Source organism: Lissotriton vulgaris, chromosome 6 (assembly GCF_964263255.1).
Source record: "Lissotriton vulgaris chromosome 6, aLisVul1.2, whole genome shotgun sequence".
Taxonomy (NCBI): domain Eukaryota; kingdom Metazoa; phylum Chordata; class Amphibia; order Caudata; family Salamandridae; genus Lissotriton; species Lissotriton vulgaris.
Genome location: NC_141694.1, coordinates 1,628,247,274 through 1,628,267,889, shown reverse-complemented (window position 1 = coordinate 1,628,267,889; position 20,616 = coordinate 1,628,247,274). Strand labels below are relative to the sequence as shown.

The 20,616-nt window shown below is 44.5% G+C and overlaps 1 protein-coding gene across 1 annotated transcript in view; it reads right to left on the bottom strand.

Annotated features, from left to right (window-relative positions):
* Positions 1 to 20,389, bottom strand: part of LRPPRC (leucine rich pentatricopeptide repeat containing) — a 675,215-nt gene extending 654,826 nt beyond the window's left edge. The window contains exon 1 of the mRNA XM_086927797.1: positions 20,202 to 20,389. Coding sequence (XP_086783923.1) covers positions 20,202 to 20,389 — 188 coding nt within the window. The remainder of the gene's footprint in view (positions 1 to 20,201) is intronic.
* Positions 20,390 to 20,616: the final 227 nt, after the last annotated feature.

The following is a 20,616-nucleotide window of genomic DNA, read 5'->3' as shown; positions in this document are numbered from 1 at the left end:
TTAATTATGCAGCACAAGATCCTTGGTGCAACATCAACTGTTGCATGGCTAAACAGTTATAATGTCCCAAAGGCGAGACCTATTGGCTATGTCAATTCTTGTTTTATTTTTGGTTAAGCGCTCAATGAGAGTGCAGGTGTTTTTGCAGTGGTCACATGTGTACGTCTCTCTACCAGTCCATTGCACTCTGTATTGCTCTCTCTCACCCGTATGTTTCCCCCAGATCCACTCTTTGATGTATTCCCCTCGTGCTTCTCCCCCTCAACAATTGGCGTAATTTGGTAGGCACACATGCATGGCAAGCACACCTACAAATTGACACAGACAGTCATGTCATAGGCTTTTTTTTCTTCTCTTCTTTGGCTATGCTGTACACCATCTCTAACAACAACTGGCAGAGGTCCCAAAGGCGAGACTGATTGGCCTTGCCAATGCTTGATAGCCACAGGCTGCTAACCTACTTCAGTCTGAAATTTACATTATCACTGCTTAAGTTGCCAACCATTTCATCTGAGACCAAAAATTGCCAGTCTCATTATCTTGTGACACCTGAAAAATCCGAGGTTTGGCAGCCAAAAGTTGTAAACCGGATAAACACAAAGAGACTAAGTCAAGAAATGGTGCCCTGAATGGATGGCTTGCATCCTCCCACTGCTCACATTCAGGGAACCATCTAGACCATAATCTTGTTTGGAATACTTGCACCCTTCCACTGCTCATAGTCAAAAGGACGGTAGAGAAGCAATGCTGCTGGAGCGGGACAAATACAAGAGGAGGAAGGGAGGCCACTGAATAATAAGCAAATGAGTGACAAGAAAGCGTACCAAAGGTAAACAGTGGGCTGGCACAAAGCCCACTGCAGGATTTTGTCTGGCCCACAAGAGGTCTTTCCATAGGCAGCTAAAAGCTTACTGTAGTCAAAAAAATGAAAAAGATTTAAGATACTCATGTTATAAAACACAGAGCTGCTGTTGCTTCTAAAAAAACACGATAGTTATAGCAACAATCATTTGAAATGTCCAGTTCAAATAAAATACCATTACAAACTATAACCAGCACACAGTTCAGCATGAAGGCATTTCATCAGCTGTCGGCAATTCTATGTTACTAGGGGCATGATCCTGGTTTTATTAACTCATGAAAATATAGGTGATGAAAATTGGCATTTTAAAACGCTGAACACCAAAGACTTGCATGGGCCTGAAACATCCTATCAAGATCACAGAGGTATTCAGTTCCTAGTAAGTACGGATTTGTCTGCTACGGTCAGTTAAGTTCCAAGGTCTACAGGGAGCATTACTTTGTAGGTACCAATACCCTGACACATCTAGACAGGTATAATGCTTCATCATTGGGCTTTTACTCCATGTCGGGCCGCTGCTGCTTTGCCAGATGGGCACCCATAAGCTGTCTGCTGAAGTGTGGGTAAAAAAGTAGATTGGTGTACTTTAAGTAAATATGTGAAAGAGTGGGATAAAAATAGGACAGGATGTACGCATCAGAAATATTTTAATGATTGAGTCCTACTGCCTGTATTAAATTGTGTGGTGCCACCTACTAGAAGTGATTATCTAAGGCAGATGAAGGTCGAAATGTTCCAAGCCTAATTTAGTCATGTGAATGTCCTACCAGCTTTACTTCAGGACTATAAAAACCTAATCTACACAGTGACTGGGGTTTCGATAATATGATTTCATTTGTGTTACTCCCAGCCACCCACACCTCTCTATGTATCAATATAAGTAAATCGATTTGTTAAAAGACCCACTGAGGGTATAAATCAGGACTCCTAGAGTATTTTGCCTGGTGACATGCTTATTAACGTGGAACTCCTGTACATCAGCACGCTGTCAGATCTACTCACGCCAGCTACCAGTGCACTGTAGATAAAAGCAAGCAACCTGTTAACACTGCCTGAAAAGTGTAGTGTTCTCCTAAGAAACATTAAAATATACAGAGAGGAGAAGCAAAAAAAGGATAGTGGAACTTTAAAAGGAAGATATTGAAAACTAAAGGTCAGGCCCACAAGTCTCGACATTGAAGCGTACTCATTTTTAGGTGAATGTACACGTGATCAGAAAAAGCCATCCATCACAGGGCAAGAGAACCAATCATTGATGTGGACTGAACAGTTATCCCAAGCAGGCTGGGTCATAGATGAAAGCAAAGAGTAGATGACAGACAGACCAATGGTAGTACAGAGCTGACCCAAAGGCCCCATGTATATCTATATGGATATAGATTTGGATATATAGATATATGTATTATGCTATTATTTATTATTGCAAGATCTTGGCATACAGCTAAGAAGAGATTCAAGCAAGAATTATTACAGTGCAAATATTCTCTCTCTAGGGTGTGTCAGAGGCTGCAACCAACATCAAATTCCTTTCCGCCAAAGGTAATTTGTGGCACTTCATATAACAAAACACTCATCTGTAGTCTTTAATACAGGGAAATAACAATTCACCCTAAAATCTACATTGATTAGAACAGATGCTTTTGACAATGAATGTCAGGCGCTATTGTCACCATAACCAACTGAGGCCTTTTTAAATTGTACTTAAGTTTCCTCACAAGGTAACCATTAGGTTTAAAGTCATAAAATCTCATTGTAAACAAAATTACAGTTCGCAAGGCAAAGTACTCTCTCGCCTAAGAGGGCGAAACAAGGATTCTGACACTGCAAACCTTCTATGCTCATGGGTTATAGGAGGAGATAACCAGCATCAAAACTAATCTAAGAGACTCCATGTCACAAAATACCTATCTGGTGGCTTTAATACATAAGGGTAGATTATTATTACAGTGTAATAACAATCTACCCTTAAATGTCTTTAAAATATGTTTTTCACAAACAACATGGCAGTGCTATTACCTTTACCATAACTTTTCATTATACACAATCAGACCTATAACCTTTATCATTGGTTTCTCACCATAACCAACTCAGACCTGTGTTGGTCATAAGCGTTCCCATAAGACAAGCCTTGAAAATCATAAAAGGGTTACTAGACCTGCAGGTACAGTAACTTGAATAATCTACACAGCCCAACTGTAATGTATTTGACCCATAAGCTAGTCTTGTTATGTCATCCTAACCAAATATTTTTAAAATATTTTGCAGAGCCACCTTTTTGTTTATAATCACATATAAGAGCAGCTTCCAATATGCAAGCTCAGCATTCCCGCTGTACCAAAAAGCCCTATTTGGTTTTATTTAATAGGCTAAAACGTTTGCTCCTGACCCCTGACTTGCCTCTTGTTTCACTAACAGCATCGCCATTAGGGTCTATCCAAATGCGTTGTACGGGTGGGTTACCAAAACCATTGCCTACTACAGTAATCTATGAGATTCCATGTTACAAAATACCTGCCAAAAGGCTTTAGCATAGAGATACAACAATCTACCCGTAAAAGTCTATTTAATGCATGCTTTTCACAAAAAGTAGGTCAGGCCAAAAGGCTTTGTCATAACTTTTCATAATAAACAGATCAAGCCTCTGAAATACGGCATGACTTTACACAATAAACTGACTAAACTTTTTTTTTTTTTTTAATTCAAATAGGTTTTTATTGGGTGTTTCAGTATTAAATAAATACAAAAAATACAGACTTAAAGACATACATTAATACAGATGAACAGTACATTACAATAGAGCGAAAGGGGTAAAAAGCAATACACAATAGGTTACACGATAATACATACTTCCGTAGGCGGTGTGTCCGGGCAGTTTCATGTAAATTAGAGCACCAAAGGTATGTCGATGGGGCTCAGGAATTCAGGGTGAACAGAAGTAACAGATTAGCTCCACACTGTTGGATTGTGATGGTGTCAAGTGGAACGGAGGGGGGGGGATAATGTCTAAGGTGGTTTATGGGTGGTAAAATAACTGTCAAGGGTAGACCACATCTTTCTCATAGGGGGGCGCAATGGTGATTGTTGGAGAGCTATGTTATCCGCTCCCCTGATGTTAATTATCCAGTTAAGCCAGCAAGCAAAGGTAGCCTTGCTAGAATCCTTCCAATTACAGAGGACAATTTTAACAGCTGCAGTGAGCATGAGATCAAGTAACGCCCTGTCGTCGGCGTGGAGGGAGGGCTCTAGGGTGAAACCAAAAGCTAGGTAAGGAAGTTCTCTGGACGGGGAGATGGGGAAAATTTTTCTGATGAAGTCGAATATCTTGTCCCAGAATTGGGTAACACAGTCGCAATGTAGAATAATGTGTGCGAGATCGCCCTCCGCCCGTTTACAGTTCCAGCAGAAGGCGTCTTGGCTGATGTTATGGGCATAAAGACGCGCAGGAGTCCAGAAGGTTTTGTGGAGGAACCAATATTTGGTCTGGGATAAAGTCGGGCTAATTTTATGTCGCATGCAAGATTCCCAGGTATTGGCCCAGTCCTCCTCTGAAATTGGTCTAGATGACATTTCGGACCAAAACTGAGTGAGTGGAGCGGTGAGTTTGGTATGTTGGGGGCGAGTACGTTTGTAAAGATGTGATACTTGATGCTCAAGTCTGTTTAATCTACTGAGGTAAGATGGGAGGGAGGGTGGTGTTAGGGAGAGTTTCGCCCTAGAGAGTGCTGTTTTTATGTTTAGGAAGGTATAAAAGTCTAGCGGCGCCAGGCCATAGGTAGTTTGCAAGACTCTGAACGGGATAGAGTATGACCCCACGAATAATTGGTGCGGGAAGAAGATGCCTTTCTTAACCCACTGAGAATTATGCAGATGTTTGCCTTTGTGTAATATGTATCGATTGTTCCATAAAGATTCCCAACCTGAGTGGCATATGCTATGATCTAGGAATTTATCGATTTTAAGAAGAGCCGTTTTTGTGTTGCGAAAGATCGATTTCGAGTGGGATAGTTCATTTAAATTGAGTGAGAGGGCCGCAGCCAGAGTGATTCCGTTTAGGATTGCTTGTTCGACTTCCAGCCAGACCGGGGTGTAGTTTATCGCGGGGGCTATCCAGTGGGCACCTTGTTTCGCTAGGAAAGCGGTCTCATAGAGTCTAAAGTTCGGTAGGTTGACCCCTCCTAAAGATTTGTCCAATCGTAATTTTTTTATGCTGATTCTCGCTTTTTTCCCTTTCCACAGGAAGTTGGCTATAGATTGGTCCAGTTTATGGAAGAAGTCTTGGGTGAGTGTTAGAGGAAGCATTGAAATAAGGTAGTTTACCAGGGGGGATATCATCATTTTGATGGTTTCTATTCTACCCCACCACGTGATGAAGCGAGGGGACCATCCATCCAGTTGGTTTTTTATTTTATTTAGGGTGGTCTTCTCATTTTGTAGAAGGGTTTCCATAAGGGAGTCCAACTCTATCCCCAGGTATTTTATAAACCCTGATTGCCAACAGAGACCAGAGTTCCCCAACGTGTCTTTAGTGGCTAGGATGTTTAATGGTTTGACCTCCGATTTCTCCCGATTAAGTTTATACCCTGAATGGGTGGAGTATAATTTAATGGTTGACATCAAGGCGGTGATGGAAGGCTCCGGAGATTCAGTCACTATCAAGATATCATCCGCATATGCGGCTAGCTTAACACAAGTATCCCCAAAGTTTACGCCCCTGATGTTCTTGTTCTTTTTAATGCTGGCGAGGAGTGGCTCCATTGCCAGTAGAAAGAGTGATGGGGAGAGGGGACAACCCTGTCTGGTCCCCTGTTCCAGGCTAAAGGGATCTGACAATGAGCCATTTATGGCAATGCGAGCGGATGGGGAGAGATACATAGCCATGACCATATCTATAAAGGTATTACCCAAGTTGAAGGTGGACATACAATGTTTAAGGAAGAGCCAGGACACTCTGTCGAACGCCTTCTCCGCGTCTAAGGTAATCGCCACGGAGGGGGCATCAAATGCCTTGGCCTTTTCTATAACATGGCAGAGAAGTCTCGTATTGTCATAAGACATACGGTGCTTTAGGAACCCAACCTGTGATGTACTAAATAATTTAGGTAAGATCAAGTCCAGTCTGGACGCTAGGACTTTTGCGTAGATCTTGCAGTCCAGGTTTATCAAGGATATCGGTCTATAGTTTTTTGTTAGTAATGGATCCTTCCCTTCTTTTGGTATGATAATAATGGTGGCCTCACTCATTGATTTTGTTACTCCTTTTTTTGAGGGAAAGGACTGGAACAATTTTAGAAGGGTTGGGCTTAAAGCGGGCCCAAGTTCCTTATAGAAACTGGCAGAGAAGCCGTCGGGCCTGGTGCTTTATTGCGTTTGAGGGTTTTGATGGAGTCCGAGACTTCTTGTAAGGAAAACGGGGAATTCAGTTTCAGGTTATCCACGTCGTTGAGTTTTGGGAGGCCTAGGGAGTTTAGGTATGTAGAACACGCATGAGTATCAAAGTCTAATTTATTCTTGTACAGATCCTCGTAAAAGGACTTGAAGGGGTGTAGGATGTGGTTATGTTTAGTTTGGATAGTATTGTTTTGATCCTTGATTGAGGCAATATTGAATTGTCTATTTTTATGTTTTAGGTAAGATGCTAATAGTTTCCCTGCTTTGTTGCCTTCACACAGCCTCAAGGATTTAAATGTATTAACCCACACCCCCGCTCTTCTGCTTAGGATCGTGCTGTATTCGTATTTCTTTTTAGTGAGGTCATTCAGAATCGAAGTATTATGGAGGTCCGCCGCATGGGATAATTCCAGGATCTTAATGTCCCTTTCTAAAGTAACAAGCTCTAGATTCAGTGCCTTGTTAGTTTGCGCTCTAATACCAATGATCACCCCTCTTATAGTGGCTTTAGGTGCGTCCCAGACATTTGCTATGTCTGAGCCCGGAGTATCGTTTAATTCAAGGTAGTCTCTTATGGCTGATTCAATTTTTTCCTTGTTTTCTGGCTTTGTGAAAATGTCGTCATTGAAGCGCCATCTCTTGGGGGGAAGAATAGATCTGGAGCCTACTAGTTTAGTTTGGATGCTGGAGTGGTCTGGTACGATTTTGGGAGCAATGTTGGTTTCTTCAATAAGGTGGGTGAAGGGACTATTGATGAGGATATAATCGATCCTGGAGTAGGAGTTATGGGGAGTCGAGTAGAACGTGTAATCACGGCCATCTGGGTGCTGTAGTCGCCAGGAGTCTTGTAGGTCAAATTGTGAGCAGAGGCGTTTCAAACTATCGTGTGAGCGTGTGGGGTGGTAGGTACAATGAGACTGGCGGTCTATAACTGGGTCAAGAGGCAGGTTGAAATCCCCCCCAACCACAAGCAATTCGTCTTGGGGTACTGTTTCGAGTATGGGGGAGATGGAGTCCCAAAAGATCGGATCGTCTCCATTTGGGCCATAAATATTCAGGACATGGATGTGATCATCGTTCTTCAGGAGGTGAGCCATGACTAACCTACCATCAGTGTCTTGAGTATGTGATACAACAGAGATATTGGAATTCTTTGCAATAAGTGTAATGACCCCTCTTTTTTTGTGTACAGCTGAGGAGCATAGGGTATGTGATATCCAGTATTGGTTGATAAATTCAGCGTCTTCGTTGGATAATTTGGTTTCCTGGAGTAAGAAAATATCACCTTTGGTTTTAGCAAGATATTCTAAGACCTTCCTCCTTTTAACCGGGTGATTGAGCCCTTTGACGTTTAGGGAGACGATGTTAAGGCCGTCCGATATAGATTTGGTGTGGGTCATGAAGCTGCTGGGTATCGCCTATGGAGCAATAAAGCTACTGTTGTGAGAGTTACTGTATGGGTGGATACTGGAACCAGAACTGGCCTAGCTCGGCGGTATGATCTGAATATGTCGGGAAAAGGGCTGGAAGAACGTGTGGTAGACAATCAACCGGAAGTATTTCTGTTTGTTAGGTAACTGTACTGTTGAGCATGTAAAGATAACACAAAAGGCAAAACAAGAGTACATAAGGCATACTGAAACAATCCAAAAGTTTCCTCCCCCCTCCTCCCCCTCCCACACCCTTTACCCGCAACCACAATACCCCAACCCTCCCCCCTCCCATCCCCCCAAACCTAGAACATAGGAGCAGCGACGGCAGTACCGTCCAAGCACAACGTAGGAAGAGTCAAAAATGACATCATAACAGGAGAGATCTTATAACTAGCTAGTATTTACTAACAGGGTATAACTAGGTTATCCCAAGCCATTAGAGAAATTGACTGTAAATGCAGGAAATGGTCGGGGCAACCAGATTTAATACTATACTGAGCTATATAGCAATAGGAAAAACAGTGGGTCATGATGTTTACGCAGGAGATACTGCTGTGGCCTTTACGTTTCAGAACAAAGATAACATTAGAGTCAAAATGTACAAACATGACTTATAAAAAAACTAACTAGTATTACGTATTTTCGTGGCAGTGTATATCTTAGGCTAGACTAAAAGATTAGTATCAAAAACCATTACAGGTAACAAATAACCATAGTGGCAGTAGGCAAGTCTTTGGGTCATGGGTCTTTCAGTTTCTCCGAGTATCAGAGCGAATAGTCTAGTAACATGACGAAGGGCCCAAGAGTATGTAAAAGAAGGGCCTACCTGTTGGCGAGGGTCAACTTGGGGACTGGAAACCAGCTAAATTAGCACGAGTATAAGCACGGACTTACAGCTGGTAGGAATGTAAGCTGGTATATGTCGGCATATGCAGGCAGTAAAGAGAAAACGGGTATGTACAAAATTACTGTAGGACACCGAGTCAGAGGACAGCTCAGCCATGACCCGTGCTCGATTGGTCAGATTCATGGCCGTCCGTCTTCCTTTTATTAGATGCGAAGACAGATGAGTCCATTGCCTGCGTAGGTGAATCTTCCAGAAACATCGCTAGATCATTCGGGTTGGAGAAGAAGCGAGGTTTGCCATTGATGGTGATTTTGAATTTCGCCGGACCTTCAAAGGAGAACTGTATATCTTTTGACCTCAGTTTTTCCCTTAGGGCTAGGAAGCCTTTTCTGACTTCCATCGTGTCCTTCGAGTAGTCCTGAGTGAAGGTGATTTTGTGGCCTCTCCAGGTGACCGAGTGATTACGTCTAGCGAATTGTAGGATAGCTTCAGAGTGCTGGAATCGCAGTGGTTTACAGATCAGCGGACGCGGGCCTTTGTATCCATGAGGGATGAAGGTTGGGACTCTGTGAGCTCGGTCAAGCTCGAATTCATGGGTAAATGAGATGCCCGTCACTGAGGGAATCCAAGCTTCCAGGAAGGCTACGCAGGATTCAGCATCCTTCTCCGCATTCTCAGGAACTCCAAAGATGCGTATGTTACCCCTCCTATTTCTGTCTTCCAATTCCGCGTTCTGGCGTCTGAGGGAGTCAGTCGATCTTTGAAGCTGGGAGATATTTTTGGCCGAGAGGTTGGATTTGTCTTCAACATCGCTTATCCTTTGCTCTGCTACATCTAAGCTCTTGTGGACCGAGTTCATGTCTGCCCTTATTGCAGTAAGTTCAAGCTGCATAGTATCCGTGTTGGTTTTCGTTGATTTTGCGAGATCATGTACCTCCGCTAGCTTTTTTAGGATCATATCCAGGGTACTATTAAGGTCTGCTTTTGCTTTGATGGGCGAGTCAGATACGGACGATTCCGGTTTCACTTTCTTGGTGTTCTTCTTATCAATCCCTTCCACCATTTTGTTGGTTTTTCGTAGCGGGCTAGCGATGAGACGGGAGTTATCCAGCTTGGATTAAGAGCTAGGTTCAAGAAGATGGCTGACTAAACTTTTAACCTCTTCAATACTCATGACGAGCTGAGCTCGTCATGAGCCACGGCGCTCCGGTGCTCATGACGAGCTCAGCATCGGGGTGAGCATTTGGGAGACAGACAAGACAGTGCTGAGGGTCCGGCTGACAGCACACATATTAGGGAAAAAGAGGGAGAGTGAGACGGAGGTCAGGAAGTTAGAGAAGAAACTACTAGACTGGGAAACAATACGTAGAGCACCCAGATGCCACACTAGCCACTCAGTTAGAGAATATATGGGAGGACAACCGACGTCTGATGCACCAGGAAGCTAGATCGATCTATAAATCCAGACAATACAAAATTTACAAGGCGGATAACAAGACAGGAAAGTTGCTGGTCTGGCTATCACAAAGGGAGGAAGGTTGGAGATGGGTACAGAAAGTCTACACACCATGAGGGAACATGGCAGACAATGACAGCACAGGCATTTGCAGATTACTTGAGAGGATTATGCACTCCACGTGAGTACAGTGTGCAAGGGTGGGACTAGGACAGTGTCCTCAAAGAAATTCCGATATCTAAATGAGGGCGTGGGAGGGAGGCAACAAAGCTCGTAGATAATGAAATACAAGAGGGTTAGATTGAGGAAACCCTCACGCAGTTAAAAGGTGGCAAATTGCCAGGCCCCAATGGTCTGCCACTGGAATTTCTTAAATGTGTGTGAAGCCAGTAGGTGAAGCCAATTCAAGCAATGCTCTATATAACTCCAAAAATAAGGGGGAGTTACCAAGGGGCTTTAGACAGACAACAATAGTCCTAGATGCAAGTAATTCATACTATCAAAGCCTCAGACCAATCAGGCTTCAAGCCATACAGGTATACTAGGCACAACCTTAGGCGACTATTGGGGTGTCTAGCACGTGAAGGGAGAATGCAGGAACCAGCGGTACTTCTACCAAAGGACACTGAGGTTCCAGGATCGACAGGCCGGTAGGGCTGGGGCCAAGTCAGTTGTTGTCGTCCTGTTGTTAGCAGCTACGTGTTCCAGACATTGGATGGTCCTTGGCGTGGAAACTGCAGCGGACCAAATCCAAGTGATTACAGCTGAAATAAAGACTCTCAAAGCAGAAATAGCGGCGGATGCCAACTTCGCAAGTGCGAAGGAAACTATAGCCAATCTTGATGCAACCCTGAAGGATTTTGACTTAACAACGCAGAATCGGAAACTTGAGAAACTGGCACGCGACATCAGACTGTATGACAAGAAGAAAACCTATCCTTATCTGCAGGAAGATTATTTTCGTCAAGACCAGCAAGGTAGATTCACCAATCGGGGAAGAGGCGGCTACAGAGGTAGACGAAATTATCAGACTTTTTCAGACTCCTCTTTCAGCTCTGAGGGCGATCAGGAACAACCAGGCCCCAGTTTCCAGCAATACTACCCTGACTACGCCCAATACCAACAGCATCAATTTAACCCTTTTTTAGGGCAACGCCAATGGTCATGGCGGCCACCACGCGGCAGAAGCAACAACTGGCAACGCGGTCAACAACGTGGGTCTCAGCAGGGGACGAACACCTGGAATGCAGGCCGTGGTCAGCCACAGAAACAGGTGCAATTCCAGACAGAACCACAGCACGGAGAACGTGTGACCCGAAACAAAACCAACAGATGGTAGTAAATCTTGAGACCTATCCTAGACTCAGACTACTTGGAGGAGCTCCACCGTTGACTGACAGCCCTGTTGTCAATATATCTAATCAAACTTTGAATGATGATGAGATTAAAGTACTGGGTAAAGGACTATCGTATGTTCCCACCAACAACCCGGATACTTTTATCATTCACATGGAATTGGTTCAACTATTTCGGAAGATTAGGTTAAAATATTTTTTCCGGAACTCTGAACCCACCAAACAACCATCGGTCACTGGGCTCAGACCACCTTCCACATTTGTTCCTTTCAACAGCACAATGTCGCATAAGATTCTCGCCTATGAATCAGTTGTTATGAGAGATGTGTTACAACTGTTGGGAACTAAGTCATTCACCAAATACAACACCAGTAAAAATGAGAAGATGGCTTTGCAATCGCTCGCCCGGAATGAGAAGCTTATCATCAAACCTGCCGACAAAGGCGGAGCAATTGTGGTGCAAGACGTCACTGCTTATGAGTCTGAAATTCTAAGACAATTGAACGATGGAACTAGTTACCAGCAATTGAGATCAGATCCATCAATGACTATTGCCCGCGAGATCTTGGAGATAACCCAAGCTGGTCTGGAACAGGGTTTCCTATCGGAACTGGAGTTCAATTTTCTAAACAAGAAACATCCACGCCTTGCAACAATTTACACACTACCTAAAATTCATAAGTCAATGGCAGCTCCCCCTGGTCGCCCAATTGTCTCGGGCTGTGGCTCCATGCTTGAGCCTCTGGGAAAGTATATCGATTTCTTCTTAAAACCTCTGGCTGAAGGCACTCCTGCATACCTACGGGATACTATGCACACCATCAACATTATTGAAAACTCCGCATTTGATGCCACACAGCAACGACTTGCTACCTGCGATGTTGTATCCCTTTATACATCCATTCCCCAACATGAGGCGCTCATGGTCATCGCACGCTGCCTTCACCAACGCACGGCACCAGTCCAAGTACCGACAGAGTTCATTGTGGCTTTATTACGCATAGCTATGACTAAAAACGTTTTCATATTTAAAGACAAGTTCTATATTCAAACATCCGGAGTTGCAATGGGGGCGCCCTTTGCCCCGGATGTAGCCATTTTGTACATGGCAGCCTTTGAGCAGGACACCATTCTTAATCAAGTAAACCCATTCAGAGATCGGTTGGGTCTCTGGATGCGGTACATAGACGATATCCTGCTAATCTGGAATGGAGACCGAGAAGGATTGATGCTGTTCTTTGGCTGGCTAAATAACCAATCAGAACACCTCAAATTTACTATTGAATCCGACAATCACAGAATCAATTTCCTTGATCTTACTATTTATGAATGCTCTGGCCAACTACTGACAACACTCTACCGCAAACCCACGGAAAGGAATTCATTGTTACATTACAATAGTCACCACCCGAGAGCCCTGCGTGACAATTTGCCATTTGGGCAATTCTTGAGAATTCGCAGAAACTGTTCCCACAAGGATCATTACTTTACGGAATCGGAAGAACTCAAACTACGACTTTTGAGTAGAGGATATCCCCAAAGATTAATCAAGCGAGCGAGGAAAAGAGCTTGGTTTTATCCTCGTGAGGAGTTGCTCACCCCTAAAACCGACAAGAATGATCAGGAAGACAGGATTGTATGCGTCACTACTTTTAACACCCAAAGTAACAGAATTAAACGCATAATCAACCACCACTGGAAATTAATATCAGATGACATCAACCAAGCCAGCCCACCCCTGCATGCGTTCAAGAAAGCCCGAAGTGTAAAAGACCATGTAGTTCACTCCTTTTTGAAGAACAAGGATGACCCTACTGTTACAACTGTTTGGAATCTGCCTGCCATTGTGGGCCATTTCAGATGTGGCCAGTGTAAAGCATGCGACAGTGTCATTCAAACAAAGGAATTCACTTACCTTGATCACAAAATTCCGCTAAGAACACACACCAACTGTAATTCAACAAATGTCATATACGCTATCTTATGTCCATGTTCTAAGATATACATTGGTCAGACACAGCAGAAAGCCAAGTCAAGGATCCTTCAACACATGAGTAGGATCAGGTGCAAAGCTCAAGGTGCACCTTTGGTTGAGCATTTCTCCACGGCCGGTCATACACCGGATAGCTTGAAATGGGTAATCCTTGAAAAGGCTATCTTAGGACCCCGGGGTGGGAATATCGCGAATATTTTAAATATTCGAGAGCTGAAGTGGATGCTAAGGTTCAATTCCATTGAAAATGGGCTTAATGAGCAAGATAGCTCTTTTTCTCAATTGGCAACTCTATCGTCCATTTGAATCAAACTTTATGCACTTTTCTGTAAGACTAACCTGAAGCGTATGTGGCCTTTACCCTGATGCCAGAGGTACGCCACGATCCTTTTATGTGACTGTCAACTTCTAGTGAGACTTTGGACGGCCTTTACCCTCATGTGAGAGGTACGCCTCCTCCTTCCTAAGTGCTCTTTGCACTAATCCATTACTCAATCCAGTGTTGTGACCATTATATGTCTAGCATAACAACTAAAATGAATGGCAAGATTTGTGGACGTGTTTTTTTATGCTAATAGTATGCCACTTCTTGCTGGGTCTCTGAGACTATCCAATCTAGCTATATCTGATATGGAATGATTTTCTGAGTAATGACATCAGATGTTCAATTTGTTATTTCCTTTGAATACATAAACTGTAAGTGTGCTCCTGTCCGGGATTAGTCGGATATATAAACTAATTTCGAGTGCTAGTATTTTGCCAATCTCTTCGCAAAACGACACCCAGGATTAGCCTCCACTGGCAATTGGCAGTAAACCATGGACATAATTATTGCACTTCCCAGAAATATCACCGTAATTGTGGGTAATATGTCCTTGCTCAATTATCTATCCTAATTATGAGAATCAAAATAGGTCCCCCCCTTTTTGACACCCTTTGGTGGTCATAGACATACTTGTTTCATTGGAGGCTTGATCACCATAATCATGGGTGATCTCACGTCCTTCGATCACCTTTAAGTACATGTACTAATATTCCTAACTTCAGGCATGTCTAATACTGATATGAATGACGATCTCCCCCATAATTCTATGTTTCTTGCAAAGTGTTTTTACAATTAATAATGCTTTTCAGCACGCGTTTTTTTGATCATTAATACAGTTCTGTGTTTGAAATTCATTGAATCAAATTCGAGCACTTTAGCGCCTTGATAGTCTTTCTACCATGCTTACACGGGAGCTCGGCACCACGTGACTCCATCACCATGGTGATATCATGACACCCGGAACCGGACTTCGCTATTGCGATTTCCAGCTTGTTGCGGGATGTGCTTCACTCCATACCCGGTAAGCGGCATGTAGAAGTGTGTTAATATTTGTGAAACTACCCTCCCTTCATGGGCCGATTCAACATCGTATCCTTCCTTTACGTTTAGAATAGCCCACAGCCTCCTGTCTGACTCGGCCAGACTGTCTCACGATCGATTGTTGATCGCGTTTGTTACAATCTGAGGTGAGTGCCTATCCGACCATTGAGTTTTAGTGTTGGGGTGCGGCTGGCCTTCCTTTTACTATTTTACTATATCTAGGCCCCCGTTATTTATTCTATTCCTCAGTTTCACGATTACTGACGGCACCTCGAACCATCAACATCGATTGAATTGGGGTCGTCTAGCTACCACCTCGTGGTAAGTCTCCCCGCGCTATTATCTATGACTGCTTATTGTCTCATTTAATAATTGAACCACTCCTAAATACCTCGTGCAATTTTAATACTAGTTTCGCCATTACTGACGACACTTTTGGACCGCGCTGTAAGACTGAACCCGCGTCCTTTTGAATACCACCTTGTGGTAAGTGTGCATTTGTTGTGAACATCCGAGGCTGCACTTGGTCCACTATCACTATCATTAGTTGACCCGTTGTGTATATGTTGTGCCTTTACTCCGAGCCTATCCCAGTGTTACTCAGTTTGGATGTGTCCACACGCTGCCACCGACCCCGGTTTGGCCGCTCTCTTTTTCTCTCCGTAATGTCACACGAATGAAAACTGTTCTTCTATCGCTGCTTTAACTATCACTCAACGTAGAAGCCCTTATGATCGATTGAGTCTATTAACTAACGCACACTAACTAACTATGTGGCGCAGTTATTATCTTATCCCCTACCATTACCTGATGATAACGATGTGCTTTTTTCACCTTGGAATTAAATAGGGATATTATTCCTCCTTGCTAATCTAAGGATTTATTTTAAATAGGTGTGTCCCCTACCCCCGTCCTGATGAAGACCCCACCGCAAGGACAGTAATTGTACCTGCATTTTAGAGGGTCGAAACGTCGACAACCATTTGCGTTATCAACTCCACGCCTCATTGTTTTCATTGTTTGAACTTTGTGGAGTATGCTGTTTTGTGTAAATACTACTTTGAACCATGTGGTCCTCATTTCTGCACAGACTGTGTAGTATGGAGTAATGTTTTATATATACATTGACTAAAGTGTCATTTGCAAATTCCTTCCTCCTTCCCTTCACTTTATCCTCACAGGATCACTTTCCCTCCCCCCCTGGTTATTTGGGGCACTGTGAAACCACTAATGTACTTTCTTGTTTGATATAGAGTATATATTTGGTATATACATTCACATTGTGATTAAAACAATGTGAACATATTCGTTGCTTGATTGATTTATTTGTATTTCTGTTCTTCAATTTGTTCGTTTATTACTGGGACCCCTTCCACTTATCACGTTAGCAGCTACGCGGCGGGTCTTCTTCTTGATCTTCTTTCTTATTGTGGTATCGGGATCTAAGAAAGGAAGGTTCAGGGAGCTCCTAAATACTGAATTTAGGGGTGTTACAGGTAGGGGAAGGGCAGGGACCAATAGGTCCCTGTCCTCGGGTGGGGACACCCCCTAGCCTGCTCCTCTCCTGTGGGAGAGGGGCAGGAGCCTAGCTGCGAATGGGCAGGGCTCCCCATCTTCAAGATGGCCAGAACCCGGGGTCGTACTTCAACTCGTCTCCCCCACTTGAGGGGTGGGGTTGGCATAGGTTGGCAGAGTGGGGGTCAGAACTGGTGAGGGCCAGTTGCTGGGTACAGCAAATGGTCTGGAGAAGCTCACAGCGGCTGCATGCCTTTGAAGCTTCCCCTGCCCATCCTCGGGGAGGAGACCTAGCACCTCACCCAGGATGTGCATTATTGCAGGCCCAGGAGAGCGGGAGGCTCTCCAGCCAGGGGTCCAGCAACATGTCTGCTTTGTGGCAGCCTCTGCAGCCACTCAGCCCAGACGTGGATTCTAGGTTAGGTTTTCAGGGGGCATCTCTAAGATGCCCTCTGGTGCAGGATTCTAGGTTAGGTTTTCAGGGGGCATCTCTAAGATGCCCTCTGGTGCATTTTAAATTAAATCCCACACTGGCATCAGTGCGGGTTTAATGTACTGAGATGTTTGGTACCAAACTTGTCAGTCTTCAGTGTAGCCATTATGGTGCTGTGGAGTTCGTAATGACAACCTCCCAGCACTATATACTGTTAATGGCATCACTGCACTTACAGGGCTTCGGAATGGCCCTGGGTACTGTAGGAGCACAGGGCTCATGCACCTGTACCCACACCTCTGGCATAGGGCACCCAGCTAGAGGGGTGACTGAAGTATGCCAGGGCAATGGGTTCTGGGGGCAGGGCACACAGGGATGTGTGCCATGTCGACTCTTGGTTTAGTTCTGTACTTAGACACTCAGCCTGCTAAGGCAGTGTGTGGGTGTCAGGGCACAGGGCCCCTGAAGGTGGCACAATAAGTGCTGCAGTCATCAGGGGTCTTCTCTGGTCACCATGCCCTGGGTACCTAGGGTACCATTTACTAGGGGCTGATAGGTGGCCAGAGATGCCAATTGGGTTTTAGTTTCAACACAGTTTTATGGAAGGAACAAAGGCCCTGGGTACCTGGTTGGCAAGAACCCAGGGCACACTTAGTCAAAGCACATCAGCAGTTCAGAAAAAATTGGGGGCATACCAAGGCAAGAAAGAGGGCACTTTCGCACATACATTTTGCGCAGCGTGACCGCTCTGCCAGGCAATCTGAATGATTGCCTGTTGCGGATCTGTGGCTGGCGGTCTATGAGCCCGCCACGGTTGCAGTCCAGATCCCCTCACCATCATAATTTGGCGGGCAGAGAATCGTCGTTCAATAGCGGAGGGATCGCAACCGCACAGTTGGAGGTGGCGGGCCTTCCACCATTGTAATCAGCCCATATGTGCCAGGGCACTCCTCTGGAGGCCACTGCAGCTTGCATCTCCCACTGCTGCCAATGACAGTACCTACACAACTACTAACTATCACACTGCTACAGGGTGACAATTCAGACTGTTCAAGGCCCCCAAAGCAAAAGGAATGGCTTGGGGGCCGGTATTAGGGGTTTAAAATGCATATTGAATTAATAATCAACTGTTGTTCTGCTCATCTTTTAAATGACACGAACAGCACCCCAATATGGCAGCTGTCATAGGTGCCTGTGTTGACAAGTAAGTGCCAGTGTCTGACACCGAAAACATCCTGCTCAAATTAAATACTGGAACTTGGCATATTTCTAACTGGTTTATTTAACTTGCATTCAAGTACCTAGTATGTGGTACTAAATGTATCCAGGGCCCGTAAGTTAAGAGTCACTATTGTACTGCAGCACATATTGTACCATCCATTACTGTAACAGTGTAAAACATGGCTTAAGGTCTACCACAGTAACCTGAGTGGATCAGCTTAAACACTGCCATTCAACCCACCAGAATAAAGCCCTTTGACTGGTCAGATTTTCCCCTTTAAATATGAATAAGTAATGCCTATATAGGCCTTGTCACCCACAAGGCAGGATGCAAAGTACTTAAAAGTAGGAAATGTAGAAATGTAGTGAAGGTGTGAGGGTCGCCGCTGCCATGGAGCACTTCTGGTCTCAGACGCTCAAATAAGGTACTACTGCCTCGGCTCTTCGCCTGTGAACGAGGGGATACTGCGCCCAGGTCGCTCTCTCACCTGGACTCCACCGACGCAGGATATGAGTGCATTGAACACTGAGGCCAGAACACTGTACAGCATCACTGAGGCCAGTTGCCATGACAAGGCCTAACAACACAAGGTGGCAAACTGTTTTGAGCTAGGAGGGGGGATCATCTTTGCTAAAATCCACCAATGCATGGACCTTTCACCCAACTGCTGAAAGGGGGTGGTACCCATTCTGGGCCGAAGAAGGCCATCATACCTTGGCTCATTTCACAAGAGACACAATGTTAATGGGGTTTGTAGCCCCCTCTAAACTGGGTACAAGATATCTACTCCCCTCCTTTAGTCAACCACATATGGGTTAATAACCTGTATAACAAGGCACATGGAGTGGGTTGGACGAGGAGTGCATTTAATGTAGTAGCAATACCCTGCAGCAGTAACTCCTCCTGAATTCCAGATCGACTGGTTGACCCGACAGAGTTCCTCAGCTGGATGTCACCCTTCCAGGGTACCTTGTGAGAAATCCTCGATATTAGAAACATAGCATACACAATTTGTCAGTGAATACACTTACGCACTCTGGAAGAGGCAAGGTCAACCCTCCACCTTCAAGCCCTGAACATGGGCATTGAGAGGCGATACCGGTTGAGACCTCCCCTTTCTAGACTAATTCAGCAGTAACTCTCGATCTAGTGCGACGGTTTTTTAGAAGAAATTGTATTACACCAGTGACGATTTTACTTAACTGCCTTGAAAAAGTCAAGATTGTGTTAACAAGTGTTGGCTGAGTTTCTCTGGAGGTGTTGTTTCTTCAGAATATACCAGTTTTAAATGGAAACAGGATTGTGTTCTTTGTGACAACAGATCATTGTCTGGACACATATACGCCAACTGTGTTCTCACAATAGAATACTAGTACAAGAATTATGTAAAGAACGTTGTCATACGAAATAGTATTCACCATTGTTCTAGATTAAGTGGCTTTCTTGGAGAGTGCTCTGTGTAGTTCCTCAAAACACTTACATTTTACACATTAGCGAGGTGACTAATGTGCAGGGGCAACCTTGGGTAGTAGGGTGCCGGAACTGTTGTAGCACCTTTGTGTCTTTCTGTGTATACATTAAGCATTTACATGTAGTGTTTCCCACTGTTAAATTGCCTTTGGATACAAACGCTAATACGAGGTGCGATAGATAGGGATAGTAGTGGCCCTATTGTGGGCCACTACTATCCCTATCTTCTTTACAAATATGCCCCTCAGTTTCAGGTTGGGGATTCGACTTTTCCGGGTGTCAGGGAGGACAATCTTAGCTTAGGGTGGGCTCACTACCTTCGGTAGCCGCTGGATCAAAAGTGAAAGCGAATCCAATATTATTAATAAAGAACTTGAAGACATATTGTTTTTGGTGCTATCAAGCGATGCGAGACTAGGGCAGGTTGGGTATGCAGTTTTGGGCAGTGACCAGAAGGGGCTACGCAAACTCAGATGGTGCCTTGCTGGGAATGTAACCTTTGGTCAGCGCCCAATTGACCTTTGACAGTTCAAGCTAGAGAAGCAACCTTTGTTGATGTGAGCGGTAGGAGCAACCATAATGGCATTTCTCCATGGGATAGCGAAAAGTCCTCTTGAATGGGGTCAACATGATGACTTTGGTGTACACGATTTCTGAAACACGTGAAACCCTACAGTCTACCGGATAGCCTATGTTGCCACTATATAGAATATTGACACAATGAAGGTGGGTGTAAATTATAAAATAACGTGGTAAGCAGGCTCAAGTGACAACAATACGACCTTTGCGAGACCTGTTAGGTCATATGATTGCAGAGCAGAGTGTAGAGAAACATGCGCAGCAGCAAAGTATAGGACTCACACGCTCTGACGGTGGGCGCGGGCGGCTGCAAGGGAAAGCGCCTTGGCTGCGGCGCTGGAGGGTGCCCCGTGACAGGGGATATTTTGAAGTACAGCAGAGCGACATGACAGTGGCACAAGCCGGGCAGATCTCAAGAGCGCAGCCATGTTGGAATCTCCACGCCGGGCAGGAAAGGCAAAACTCAGCATGGAGGGTCACGTGACCAGTGAGCGGACTCAACCACCTCGCGTTCATGGGGGACGACTTTTATACTTGCAAACAAAAATACAGATATACTCGCGACCTTAAGCCGACAACTAACTTGCGGACATCAATATAAAATATGTAGTAAATAAATATGGTTGCTTGGGTTTTTCGGGGAAGTATTTAACATTTGGTAGCTTTTAAGAAAGCACATGGACCTTCCTGGCCGACC